This window comes from Bufo gargarizans, chromosome 2, assembly GCF_014858855.1.
Source record: "Bufo gargarizans isolate SCDJY-AF-19 chromosome 2, ASM1485885v1, whole genome shotgun sequence".
Taxonomy (NCBI): Eukaryota; Metazoa; Chordata; class Amphibia; order Anura; family Bufonidae; genus Bufo; species Bufo gargarizans.
In genome coordinates this window covers 642,116,810-642,130,905 of record NC_058081.1, presented here as the reverse complement: position 1 = coordinate 642,130,905, position 14,096 = coordinate 642,116,810, and the positions used below count along the sequence as shown (strand labels likewise).

At 46.5% G+C, this 14,096-nt stretch overlaps 2 protein-coding genes across 2 annotated transcripts in view; one reads left to right on the top strand and one right to left on the bottom strand.

The window, feature by feature from the left end:
- Nucleotides 1–443: 443 nt before the first annotated feature.
- On the top strand, nucleotides 444–7,772 carry PPCS (phosphopantothenoylcysteine synthetase). Its single transcript, XM_044282172.1, has 3 exons — nucleotides 444–907; nucleotides 2,676–2,779; nucleotides 5,656–7,772. The coding sequence occupies exons 1-3, from the start codon at nucleotides 445–447 to the stop codon at nucleotides 5,983–5,985; spliced, it is 897 nt and encodes a 298-aa protein (XP_044138107.1). The 5' UTR covers nucleotide 444; the 3' UTR covers nucleotides 5,986–7,772.
- Nucleotides 7,773–11,922: 4,150 nt separating this feature from the next.
- Nucleotides 11,923–14,096, bottom strand: part of UTP3 (UTP3 small subunit processome component) — a 28,840-nt gene continuing 26,666 nt past the window's right edge. Inside the window, exon 16 of the mRNA XM_044282170.1 lies at nucleotides 11,923–12,064. Coding sequence (XP_044138105.1) covers nucleotides 11,972–12,064 — 93 coding nt within the window. The 3' untranslated portion in view covers nucleotides 11,923–11,971. The remainder of the gene's footprint in view (nucleotides 12,065–14,096) is intronic.

The window sequence follows — 14,096 nt, the reverse complement described above, 5'->3', positions numbered from 1 at the left end:
TTCAAATATGGCGGACCTGCCACTTCCGTCACGACAGGAAATGTCGTAAAGCGTAATAAGGCTGTACTTCCAGTAACAGTTCTAACGTGAAGTTTCTTATACCGTAGTGTCTAAACTCCATGCGCCGTAAGGACGCTGTGACGTCACAAGGCCACGTGATGCTGGAAGCCTCAGTCCCAAACTCACCGTAAACACCATGATCAGGGCTAGCTATTATTTTGGACATTACTAATCATTACCACAGCGGCAGGCATGCTGCTACATCCCGCCGCTGCTTCACAACCACGTGACTTTGGCATGTCACGTGACCCTCCGACGTCACAAGGTCCTTACGGTGCCTGCAGCTGAGACACAACTTTTCTTAGACGCCGCATACTATGGCCGAGGCCAACCCAGCAGCTCAGATCCGGCAGGACTTCGCTCCCCCACAAGTGCCGGTGGAGGATGCCGCTCGGGCAATGGAGGCGTTTGCCCGCGGCCACCACTCCGATAGGGCGCAGGGTGGTGCTGGTCACCTCTGGGGGCACCAAGGTCCCGCTAGAATCTCGCACCGTTCGCTTCCTGGATAATTTCAGCAGCGGCCGCCGGGGGGCAGCATCAGCCGAGTATTTCCTGCAAGCTGGTTACGCCGTCCTCTTTCTGCACAGACATCGCTCCATGTACCCGTACAGCCGGCGCTATGCTGCCACCAACTGGCTGGATGTCCTGCGGCTGCACCTGCCCAGCGCCCCGGGGGATGACGCTCCCAGAGTGGAGGCTGAACAGAGCCAGCTGCCGGGCATCGTGCAGATCCTGCAGGACTATAAGAGCACGAAGGAGTCCGGCAGGCTGCTGCCCATAGAGTTCAATACCCTGTCCGACTACCTGCACCTGCTGCTGGCCGCTGCCCAGGCCCTCAGCCCTCTAGGTGTGTCCGTCTGATGCCATTGCTTTCCTTTATGTGGAGGGCTTGGTGCCACCATAACTTTGTGCCAGCCTACCTTGCTCCATTTGTTTGAAAGGGCATCTGTCAGCAGATCTGTACCTGTGGCAGCTGAAGGCATCTGTGTTGGTCCCATGTTAATGTTTCTCAGTAATTTAGACACATAGGAACTTTTAATATATGCAAATGAGCTTCTAGGAGCAACGGGGGCGTTACCATTACACCTAGAGGCTCTGCTCTCTCTGCAACTGCTGCATCCTCTGCACTTTGACAGGATCAGACAGTAAAGACATCATCACACCTGGTCCTGACTTCTTCTAAAGTCAAAGGCAGTTGCAGAGAGAGCAGAGCCTCTAGGACCTAGGTGTAATGGTAACGCCCCTGTTGCTCCTAGAGGCTCATTTGCATATATTAAAACATCATTATTCTCAGCACTGTGAGCACATATGAATATGGGGCCTTCAGCTGCCAAGCGCTCATGTAACAGGTCAGCCAGTTTCATGGATACAAATCTGCTGACAGATGCCCTTTAATGGGAATCCACACAGTAGTTTACATTCTAGGATAATTTTGTCAGGGGATAAAGAAGAATGGACGTGTCAGTTCTTGATGTTTCTGCGATGATTGGCCCCGTTAAATGGCATGCTGATCCACACCGCATAAAACTGCAAAAGCATCGCAGAAATATAACAAGTATCCGCCTTGTGCGAGTAAAGCGCCATACACACAAGGGGAGATTTATCAATCTGGTGCAAAGTAGAACTGGCTTAGTTGTCCATAGCAACCAATCAGATTCCACCTTTCATTTCTCACAGCTTGTTTAGAAAATGAAAGGTGAAATCTGATTGGTTGCGATGGGCAACTGAGCCAGTTTTCCTTTACACCAGCTTGATAAATGTCCCCCCCCCAGTGTATTGAGCCACAGCCAGAAGTGGATCCAGCAGTAAGGAGACGTCCATGTCATTCCCTTCCAACCTACGTGTGAACTCACCCTTAGTCCACCTGCACATTAGACCTGCACACATTTCTGTAGTGAATCCGCAATGTCCATTTGTGGATTTGACGCGGTTTTGCTGCAGATCTCGCCCTTCCATTGAAAAGGATGAAACTCGCAGCTAAAACCACAAACATAATTGACATGCTGCAGATTTGGAAATCTACACCGAAAAATCTGTGTATATGAGATTGGGGTAAGGGGTAATCTCATACACTTTGCTGGTACTGTAATACACTGCGGTTTTTCTGCACAGGAATCCGCACGGAAAAAAACGCTTGTATTCTGCAATATGTGCAGGTGGCCTTATAGTGTACTTGAAAATCTGTATTCTAATCAGGACACCCCTTACGGGTTATTCCCATCTGACATACTGGGGGCACATCACTAGGTCTCTTTATTAACGAACCTTCACATTTTTAAAAGCTCATTGGGACATGTTCACATCTATATTGGCTCCTGAACGGACGCCATTACAGCCAGGGGGATCTGCTCGGTTGGTTTCCGTTATGTACTGGATCCGCCACCGCTATTTTTCTTGGTCTACTCCTGTAATGGATCAGTACAACAGACATAACTGGTACAGATGTGTGTGGCTGTAATAAGGAAAATAGTTTTGGGATTTTCGGAGCGTGCACAGTCTTTTTGACGTGTTTGTTGCACCTCACATGTTTGGTATAATTGCGCTGCCATCTCGTTAGCCGTCACATATATACAGTATATCGCACCGTCTAATGCTGCGTGTTCCCTTCCCTCCAGGATCCAGTGCTATGTTCTACCTGGCTGCAGCAGTATCAGACTTCTACATCCCTGCCTCAGAGATCCCCGAGCACAAGATCCAGTCCTCTAGCGGCCCCTTACAGGTAGTTCAATTCAAAATGCACTCAAATATAATTTTTTTATGTGGACCGGTCAACTCTCCTGACATGGCCGTCTTTTAAAAAATCCTTGTGCCGTTCCTCTGTTATTCCTGCTAGAAATGTATGAATAGATTGACAACTGGAAGTTACCGTTCCGTTTGTCAGTGGGGTGGGTCCCTACACAGTCGGACACTAAAGCCCCTTGCAGACGAGTGTGTGTGTCACGCTGCGAGTCCACAGTGCATCTCCCGTCCTGAACTCCCAGCACTGCTGCGGTCACATAGCTTTACATTGATTTATGATGCTATGTAACCCTTAGGGGTCTGGAATGTATTGGATAACACTGACATAATGCTGTCAGTGTTACCCAATACATTCTAGAACTGTAACGGTTACATAGCATCATAAATCAATATAATGCTATGTGAACTAATAGGTATAATTAATGCTGAAAGTGTTAGGGCTCATGCACACGACCGTATGTCCTCTGAGACATCCGGTCTGTGAGCGGACCATATGTCCCGGAGCGGCATACATCGTGCACACGGGAGCGCAATGTGATGCTGTGCGCATTGGGCCGCCCGTGGGACTATTGTTCCGCACTCATAATCTATGATGCTGTGCGCATGATGTATGCCGCTTCGGGACATGGGCCGGCCACGGACCGTATGTCTCGGAGGGCATACGGTCGTGTGCATGAGCCCTTAGACTGGGTAGGACACATACTACTGACAAGGGAAAGGGTAACACCCAGTTGTCAGTTTAGGCTGCATTGCGGTTCATAATGTGTGCTGCAATTATTAGTTGCAGTCTTTTGCTGTGCAATGTGTGTTGCTTGCAGCCCCAGCATTATACATACATTTATAGGAGGAATAGGAGAGGAATATCATCATCAGTTTCAAGAGATTTACTTTCTGCCAGTCAATGGAAACAGCCTTGTATGCATCTGGAGACTAAGACCTCAGGTGTACAGAAACGTGCGAGTGAACGGGGTGTAAAGGGGCCGTTTTGTGAACACGAATCGGCATTTCTAGTGATGGGAGTGAGAAAAATGCAGATTGTACGTGGAAGGTGTCCGTATTTTCCAGACCAGTGGTTTGAGGATTGTATTAGAGACACGGTTATGTGGAGAAGGCCTTATCCACAGGATGAGTGTCTGATTGGCGGGGGTTGACCGCTGGGGCATCAGCCGATCGCGAGAATAGGGGCCCATTCTTTCCATTTGAATGAAGTGGCAAATCCGCATGTTTGTCTGCAAGTGCTCGTCTATCCCTGGCAGCCCTATAGAGCTGAATAAAATGGCAGCACACATGGATGACCACCACTCCATTCAGAAGGAGGAGCATGGGCCCCTGCTTTCTTGATCGGTGGACGTCTGACCAACAGGGCCCCCCCCCCATGTGGATAAGGGATAATTTGTCTTAGTGGGACAACCTCTTTAAGGGCTGTTTCACACGAGCGGATGCCGTGCGTGGCATCCGCTCCGTGAAAGAGTGCCAAGACCCAATGCAGACTGCAGAAGCACGGAGCAGTAACATGACTGATAATGCTCCGTGCCTCTCTGTGATCTCTTTACTACGAAATCACGATGACAACTTTATCTCACAGTGATTTCGTAGCAAAGAAGTCACAGAGAGGCAGGGAGCATTATCAGTTATGTTACTGCTCTGTGCTTCTGCTGTCTGCATCGGGTCTTGGCACTCTTTCACGGAGCGGATGCCACGCACGGCATCCGCTCGTGTGAAACAGCCCTAACAAATACTATTCACTTACAGCATAAAATGCTCAGCAAATTCTAGATATGCCGCGTAGTGTTAATGTGGCTTCATGTCCTTTCGGTTGCTAAAAATGCAGCATATTTTCAGTGCAAATGTAATCTATTGCAGCCAAAACCATACAATACACTTGTTACACATAGGGGTGTTGGTGCAGATTTCGGTGAGGAATTCTAGGCTGGTTCAACAGCGCAGTTTTTACACCATGTGTGAACATAGCCTCATACTTTTTACAGCTGGGCGTTTGCTACAGTTTTCCAGTGTAATAGATTTTAGCTGAACAGCCTAAATGCCACTTTTTTAAAATACTTTTTCTCCCCAGGTGACTATAAGGCCATTGTTTTGGTCCGCATCCGAGCCACAGTTTTTGCGGCTTTGACGAGCACCCGTTCACTTCTTGGGGCCGCAAAAGATGAATAAAAAAAAAATATAACCTATCCTATTCTTGTCCGTTTTGCGGACAAGAATTGGCAGTTATTTCAATGGCTGTCCGTGCCGTTCCGCAAACTTCGGAACGCACACAGACACCTTCCGTGTTTTGCGGATCCACAATTTGCGCCACTGCAAAACATACAACGGTCGTGTGCATGAGGCCTTGGAAGCAATTATTAGATTGCTTCTCCCTCACATTGCAATGAATTGTCTTTCAATTCATTGCAGATTTTCTATGGAGCTCTGCCACCTGCAGGGCGCAATAGGAAGTGCAATAGCATGGGTTTCTTCAGCGAGACCCATGCTATCGCAGACAGTAAACGGCTCCCCTGATCGCTGTGCAAGGAAGCCGCTCAGGGCCCGGGAGCGCATCGCTCCTGGGGTTTTCCACTCTCTGATTTCGTGGTCATATTTTACCACAGCATTTGTAGAAAAACTATGAGGGCAGAAGAGAGATCTGTGCTGCTGGTGTGTTGTGCTCACAGATGATTGGATACATTGTCACACACCTTCAGCTGTGAGAAGTATTAAGTCTGCAGTTGTGATACGTGGCACCCAGTGAAATACATAGACGCGAGTCTTCCATAGTGGGAGACCATCTTTGGGTTATGGTTTTAACCCCAGCTTAATTACACTTTCAGACCCATAACCGCAGATTTCTCCATGTTTCAGATCACAATGAAGATGGTTCCCAAAATGCTGTCTCCCTTGGTGAAGGACTGGGCCCCCAAAGCCTTTGTTATTTCTTTTAAACTAGAGACCGATACAGAAATCCTAATAGAGAAAGCGCGGAAAGCGCTGGAGACCTACCGCCATCAGGTGGTGGTGGCAAACATCCTGGACACGCGGAGAGCGTATGTGGTGGTGGTGACCAGCAGAGAAGAGGCTACGCTCTCCGTATCTGATGAAGAAGACCGCTCAGGGGTGGAGATAGAAGAAAAGATCATCAAGGATCTGACCTTGCGCCACACGCAGTTTATTGAAGGGACTGAAGTCAACTAGCTGCCCGTCCTGACACTCGGCCCTCAGTATAATTTAGGGTTGCGAGGCGTACTGTATACAGGAATTGGACTGTTCATGTCTGGTCTTCTGGCACTAATGATGCTCAACTTGACATCCAGTTGTTGGGTTCTACTTGTCCTTGCAAATAAGGTGAGACCAGGCAGTGTGGCAGCAGGTACACTAACTTGGGGTGGTCCTTCTTCCCATTCATGATTATCCAGAAGTAGAGTGGACAGCAGCATCTGTAAAATTCATCCAAATTTGTTTAACCCATAGTAATATACAGAGAATCGGCTGTGTCCTGACCCTTTACCTTCTGGGTCATAACAGGCATCGATCAACGACATAACCAGGTAATCGGTTCTCAGTTTAAAGGGCTTTAAGGGATGAATGAGACGGGTAGGAGAGGGACTGTACAACCGCCAAACGATGTTTGAATCCTGAGACAACAAATATGCAGTGGTAAGAATAATAATAATAATACATGGCGCCATTATATCATGTGAGCGTTGACTGTATCCATAGGGAAGCTTGTGCAGGTCCATGGTTTACATACAGCCAGAGATAAACTACACAGTCACATCACATTATTATGACCAGCAGCTAATATCCAGAGTAACCCCCACAGGTATGTGGAGCCATGCTGACTGCAGTGCATCCCCCATCTGCAGACGGATCCTTAGTGCGAACGTGACGATCAAGGTGGTCCGACAGATGCTCAATTGGGTTCAAGTCTGGGAATTAGAGGCACAAAGTAGTACTTGGAAGTCTTGGTCATGCTCTTCCAATGAATGTTGGACATTTCAAGCCGCGTGACTTCACATTGCTGGTAGAGCCCATCTGCTCCAGGGAAGATAGTCAGTGTGTGAGGTTGTACGTGATCTGCAAGGATGGATTCATACCTATATCAGTTGAGAGTTCCACATGGATGAGTGGGCCCAGAGAATGCCAAGAAAACCTTCCTCAGACCATAACTCTGCCACCACCAGGTTGTGTTCTTCCAGCAATGGTTGCAGGGTTTTTGTTCTCTGATGTTTCTTACCAACGTTCATCCGCAGAAAACTTCTTTCATCAGTGAAGACAACCCTTTGCCAATTGGTAATGGTCCAATTCCAATACCACAGTGAAAATGAAAGCCTGTCTGCTGATGCAACTTTGTTAGCAGAGGTGCAGTGACCGTCCGTCTGCTTCAGAGCCCCATACGCAGTAGGTTTCTCTGAACTGTTTTAGACACACGTCTGGTGGCCCCCTGGTCCATTTTGGCTGTGAGCTGCTCCACTGTAGTGTCAGTCCGCCCTTGTGCACCTTCATAACCTAAGTTCACCTCTCACATCAATGGCACGTGGTGCTCCGCAGTTTCCACATCGCTTATTAACAATGGTGCCATCTGTATACATGATACACGTTCACCACAGCAGCACGAGAGCAGTTCACAAACTGCGCAGTCTCAGAAAGAAGTAATACCGCCACTCTTGGCCCAAAAGCCAATCATCATCCCTCTTTGCAACTCTGATAAATCGCCTATTTTACCCATGACAACAGCGAGAGATATGTGTGCAGACAGCCTATCACACCCTATATACCCACTGAGCCAGCTCACCACCAGGACTTCCTTCACCAGCTACACACTGCCGACATCAAAAGTGGTCGTAATAACCTGATTCAATTGTGTATACACCGTTTACATTTTGTCTTCAGACGCTACTTTATTGCTCAGTGGACAGGACTCATCTCTTAAGATGTTTTTTATTATTAGTTTATGTGTAATAAAGGCTAATTTTATCCTTTATTTTTTCTATATTCTTTATTACAAATATTCAACAGTTTGTTTCTATAGCTCAGTTTCTTTAATTTCCTGATAGACCAGAAACACTCATTTAAACTAAAAATCTGTTCATACTGACAAGACTATGGCTGAAGTGAGTGTTTATGAGCTGTTAGGGAAACTAATAATAAGGGCTACATATTTGGCCTTCAGAGCAGCCCTCTGACTAAGGCCTCATGCACACTACCGTATTTTCATTTCGCATCCAACCTGCATTTTTTTTTTAAATTTCAACGGGGGCCACAAAAAATGTACTGTCCGCATCAATACATTCATTCCACGGCCCCGCCAAAAAATAAATAAAAAAATAGAACATATCTTATTGTCTGTATTACGGAGCCAAACATTCTGTTCCACAAACGGCCGGTATCTGGATTTTGCAGCTACAGACGTGTGCATGAGCCCTAATTCAATGAGAAAGAGGAGCTGTAGTGAAAATGCAAGCTGGAGAGGAAAAACTTTAAAGTTTTTAATAAAAACCAATAAAAAAAAAAACATTTTAGCCCAAAACAAGCAGAATTTTATAATGAAAAAAATAGCATCCAATATCCAAGCAGGATATCACTGAAGCCACCGCTCAGCAGCGGGGCTGTGGTGTGGCAAATACATGGCGTTACCATCTATATCTGGCAGCAGTTTCAATCCACAAAACTCCCTTTGAGGGTATGTTCACACAGCAGATTAGTTTTTTTTCACCATACACTTCAGAATCCGCCTCAGAAATTAGAAGTTCTACACTTAACATGCAACAGGTCAGCTCACTTTTGTAGTCTCATTCAATCCGTGTGCAGACAACTGCCCCAAGAAAGGAGATGTCACTTCTTGATGAGGTTTGGAAATCTGCATAGTAATCATATCAGGCAGCTTATCTTCTCATTAGAAACCATGGGAGGCAGATTCTGTGCACAAAATCCACCATGTGAATGAGCCCTTTCCAACAATGGAAAGTTTAGTTTCAGTAACATTACTAGTTTTCCGCTCTAAAGTCTCAGCCTTCTGCTTGGTCTTATCCCGTACTTCATCGCCCAACATGCAGCTATTCTGCAGATGGAGATTTCTTGGACATGGGCAGTTTTTTTAAGAAGCCGTAAGGATGAATACCTGTGGCCTAAAGGGAACCTGTCATCACCTTTATGCTGTCCATACTAATGGAAGCATAAAGGAGAGACAGGCGAGATGATTTCAGCAATCTGTCATTTATAAGTTAAAAGTAAGTGGTTGCTGAGAACCAACATCACAATGATTGCAGACTGGGCCTGGAAAAGAGTCACAGCCACCTGAGAAAAGTCCTGGTTATTCATGGATTCCTGCTCTCCTGCCACCTGCTGATGTCTGACCGTCTAATACCTAGTTTTCGCCCTTTCTGTCTAGGAGAGAACTGCCAATCATCAGCAGATGGCGAGAGAGCAGGAGATTATGTATAACCAGGACTCTTCTCAGGTAGACTGGACTCTTCTCAAGGCCTGGGCTGCAGCGATTATGATGCTGGTTCTTGGCAACCACTTACTTGAAGCTCATGAGTGACACATCGCTGACATCAGCATTTCTGTCACTATTTTATGCTGCCCTTAATGAGATCAGCATAAAATTGATGACAGGTTCCCTTTAGTATCTATCTTCATACAGGTCCATGCTAAGGAGCCCCGCCGGTTTTGTGCGCATCTCTCCTATGTGCATGAGCCCATGTTCCCTAAGGCTCCATTCACGCGACCGTATTTCTGCTGCGGATCAGTTTCAATGAGGCAGAAAAAGATGCGATCTCTAAGTCTGTTCCACGGCCCTGCCAAAAAATAGAACATGTGCTATTCTTGTCCATTTTGTGGGTGTGTAGAGCCGCAAAACGTGGAATGCACACAGCCAGTATCTGTGTTTTGCAGAGCTGCAATTCGTGGACTGCAAAATGAATACGGTCATGTGAATCGACCCTATAAATTATGTTCAGTTAAACTGCTGGTCCACGTAAACCAGATGTAGGATTTTAGGAGTCTGCTGTAGAAGCGTGTCTTTGATCTTGCTGCAAATTGAGCGTCGGATCATAGATCCAAAGTCGATTCATAGTTGATGCTGTTTCCGTAATCTATTGGCTCTGTGTAACCAAACTTCGTCTCGCAAGACTTTGGTGAATGACTACGGTATTCCCATGTGCGTTTCCAAAAACATTTTAAAATAGGTATCCGAAGTGGCTTTTGGCACTGGCTGGTACTTTGGTTTCAAAGCCCACTTCAGATTCCCATTTAAAAAAATGTTTTTAAATACGCAGATAGGAATACCGTAGTCATTCACCAAAGCCTTGCATGACTCTGGATGATATGAAGTTTGGCTCCACAGAGCCAATACATTTTAATGCTGTGCGGAAACAGCATTAACTACGAAGTTTTTAAACTAATCAACTTTAGATCTATGATCCGAAGCTCGATTCGCTCAAGTCTACTGCTAATATTAATAGAAAACGTTCCAAGAACATTCCTGTTAGAATTCACACTGTCGGGGGGCGTGGCCAAGCTGCCGAGGGAGATGGACGCGTAAACCAGAGCTCCCGCTCCTACACTGCGACTACCACAGCAAAAGCCCTTCAAAGTGGTCTTTTTCAACACACTAGACCGTCTGCCAGACACTGGTGAAGACCCTCATGATGACGAGGGGTAAAAGAGCGTCTAAAGCACAAGGAAAGCTGGAATTTTTCTTTAGTAAAGACCGGAGCCAAGATGGCGCAGACGGGGAGACCTCCTCCATGGCCCCGGACACGAGCAGCACTGGAGGTGTCAAAACACCGACCCCAAGACAAGCGGAGGAGAGGGAGAAGACCCACTGGAGCTCAGAGAAAGCGGCTGCCTCTAAAGCATCGGCATCTTCCTCCCCCCGTTCAACCTCTCAGGTCAGTCGGCCTAGCTCGGGCGCGGGATCCCCGCTTGCAGTAATTGCCGCTCAGGCCTCACCGTCGGCCAGTCCAGAGAAGCGGAGGCCTCGGATCCAAGAGTCCGGTCACCCAAGTCACAGCATGACGGAACTCCCGGAGGAGAGAGACTCTCCTTACACAGTGGAGGCTTTGCAATCCTTCCCCACGAATGACTTACCCACTTCCAGTAGCTTAATGAAGCAGATGCTGTTAGCATTCAACAGTTCCATGACCGCACATATGTCGAGTCTAATATCGCCATTGCAGGCCACAGTCACGGATCTGGGCAATAGAACACAACATGTGCAAGAAAAAAATGGGGGAGTTTGCCGCTTTACATAACAACTTGATAGACGAACATGAAGCACTTGCTGCTGAAGTTTCATATCTTAAGGCTAAAGTTGCGGATCTTGAGGACAGATCCCGCAGAAATAACCTTAAATTACGGGGGATCCCAGAAAGTGTTGCCCCAGCGGATCTGTCTGATTATATAAAGTGCCTATTGAAATTGCTCATACCCTCGTGCTCAGATCGCGACCTCATTATTGACAGGGCACATAGGGTTGCCAAGCCTAAACATCTTCCAGACGAAACACCCAGAGATGTCCTTGCTAGGATCCATTTTTACCACATAAAAGAGTGCACTAGCGAATGCTAGGAAGAATTCACACTGTCTGAACAGAAAACATTCACAGGCTGAAAACTCAGGCCAGACTTTCCTTTATTTCTTTTGGATACCACATAGTTGCTGTGGGTAAGGGATTCACTCTTACTGTGGAGGAGTTCTCATAAATCTCCCACCAGCAGCGCGGTCGAGCCTTTATGGCCAATGACTCCGTTCTTTACGGCTGACCTTATACTGTACAGCCAGAGCTACGCATTGGATTTAGCATGATATAGATCATGTCCATGTCATGTCTCCTCCTCCAGATTGTATAGGCCACGTACAGTGTGAGAAGTGAACAGTACAGCACTATCTGCACAAGTCTCAGAGTGTGAATGGCGCAGGGGTCCACATTCTCGACTGCCGTTCCATTCAATGGATAGGTAATAAGTTGTCATTCTGTGACAATCCTTTAACCCTTCAATCTCCTGAACCAGGAGTGTGCAAGTAAAATTGACCCAGATTTGCTAAACCTATATTAAAAATTCAGTCTGTTTAATGTGAGTTACGTGTGATCATAATAATTGTCTTTGGAAATAACAGAAAATGGACACCAGTACAAATACAAGCTTTTACTGTACAATCTTTCACCTCAAATACATTAAAATTTAAGCTTGATACTCTTCTTAACTCCAGCATGGATACCAGAGCGCTCCCCGGAATATCGGACTTCTTCCTTACGGACCTCACGTACCTGTTAACAGCATAAACATAAGTCAGTATAGGCAGAAAAGAGGAGGTTGTAGAGGAGTCTTAGGCCTCTTTCACACGAGCGTGACGGATTAGGTCCTGATGCGTTCAGTGAAATTCGCACTATTTTGCAAGCAAGTTCAGTCAGTTTTGTCTGCGATTGCGTTCAGTTGTTCAGTTTTTTCCACGCGGGTACAATGAGTTTTGATGCGTTTTTCACGCACGTGATAAAAAACTGAAGGTTTACAAACAACATCTCTTAGCAACCATCAGTGAAAAACGCATCGCACCCGCACTTGCTTGCGGATGCAATGCGTTTCTCACGCAGCCCCATTCAATTCTATGGGGCCAGGGCTGCATGAACAACGCAGAATATAGAACATGCTGCGATTTTCACTCAACGCAGAACTGATGGGTGAAAAACAACGCTCGTGTACACAGACCCATTGAAATGAATGGGTCAGGATTCAGTGCGGGTGCTATGCGTTCGCATTGCATTCGTACGGAAAACTCACTTGTGTGAAAGAGGTCTTATAAGAACCACATAAACAGGTCAACTGACTGATGGGGATTACACAAACACAGCCATCACAATGCGATTCCCACTGACCCTGCAGCTAAGGAGTGTGTATAGCAGGTCTACAGATAGCTTTACCCGTAGGGATCAACCACGCTATAGAGATCAGTCAGGCTAAGGAGCCTTTTACCACACAAAACGTAAGCTTGGAATGTATAGGTAGAGCCAGCGCTCAGAATGCCGATTGCTAGAAGCTTACAGTCATCCACATGAGAGATTGCTGCAGAAACATGCAATTTACCTATGCGAATGGGATAGCTCTAAGGCCTCTTGCACACGACCGTATGCCCTCCAAGATATACGGTCCACGGACCGTATGGGACCATGGGAGCACACAGCATCATAGATTACAATGATGCTGTGGACGTCGGGCCGCCCGCCGGGCTATTGTCCCGCACTCATATGATCTTATGAGTGCGGGACAATAGCCTCGCGGGCGGCCCGACATCCACACGTCCACAGCATCATTGTAATCTATGATGCTGTGTGCTCCCATGGTCCCATACGGTCCGTGGCCCGCTCATGGACCGTATATCTCGGAGGGCATACGGTCGTGTGCAAGGGCCCTAACAAGATCAGAACTGGCCCAGCGGGCCCTGCAGAGCAATCAACTGTGAGCCTGAAAACCACTGTGTAAGTACTCAAGCACTGCACCTCTTACAATCAGACATTAAATAACGTCTTTTCACAACAGATCTTTAGGATTATTGGGGCAGATTTACTAAGCCTCCAGATGGAGTAAACTTAAACCGTCTGTCTAGAACTGCACCAATATTGATCACAGAGGCTCAGGCTGGATGATATATCTGGTGCAGGGACAGACACTTTTCTCTGACTTTGTACCAACTAATGGTTTGCTTACTCCGAGACAGGATTTTATCATGGAATCGTGGAGCAATTTTGGTGCAAAATGGCACATCTTAACCCACACCCCTTTCCTATTAAAAAAAACATCTTTTTTAGGGCTCATGCGCACGACCGTATGTATATTGCAGTCTGCAAAACACAGATCCGCAAAAAATACGACCATGTGCATTCCATACTTTACAGAACGGAACAGCTGGCTCCTAATAGAAGAGCCCTATCCTTGTGTTTATGTGGACAATAATAGGACATGTTCTATATTTTGCGGAACAGACATATGGATACGGAATGCACGCGGAGTAACTTCCATTTATTTATTTTTTTGCAGACCCATTAAAACAAATGGTTATACGGGCCAAAAAAAAAAAAAAAGGAATGGACACGGAAGGAAAATACGTTTGTGTGCATGAGCCCTTAGGACAGAAACTTTCCCTTAACCTAGGTGTGCCAAATTGTGCCACTTTTTGGTGTCATTTACAGCAAAATCTAGCATTGCAGTCACATTAGTAAATGTGGGACATTGACTAGATATACCATAATAGTCTGACTTTAGGGATCTGCCTGCTTGGATTTTTACCAGTCTATAGCACAGAGA

Coding starts and splice junctions, on each gene's coding strand:
- PPCS (XM_044282172.1), top strand. CDS start 445: ATGCCGCTCGGGCAATGGAGGCGTTTGCCCGCGGCCACCACTCCGATA. Junction 908..2,675: donor CCAGGCCCTCAGCCCTCTAG/GTGTGTCCGTCT, acceptor CCTTCCCTCCAG/GATCCAGTGCTATGTTCTAC. Junction 2,780..5,655: donor CCTCTAGCGGCCCCTTACAG/GTAGTTCAATTC, acceptor TCCATGTTTCAG/ATCACAATGAAGATGGTTCC.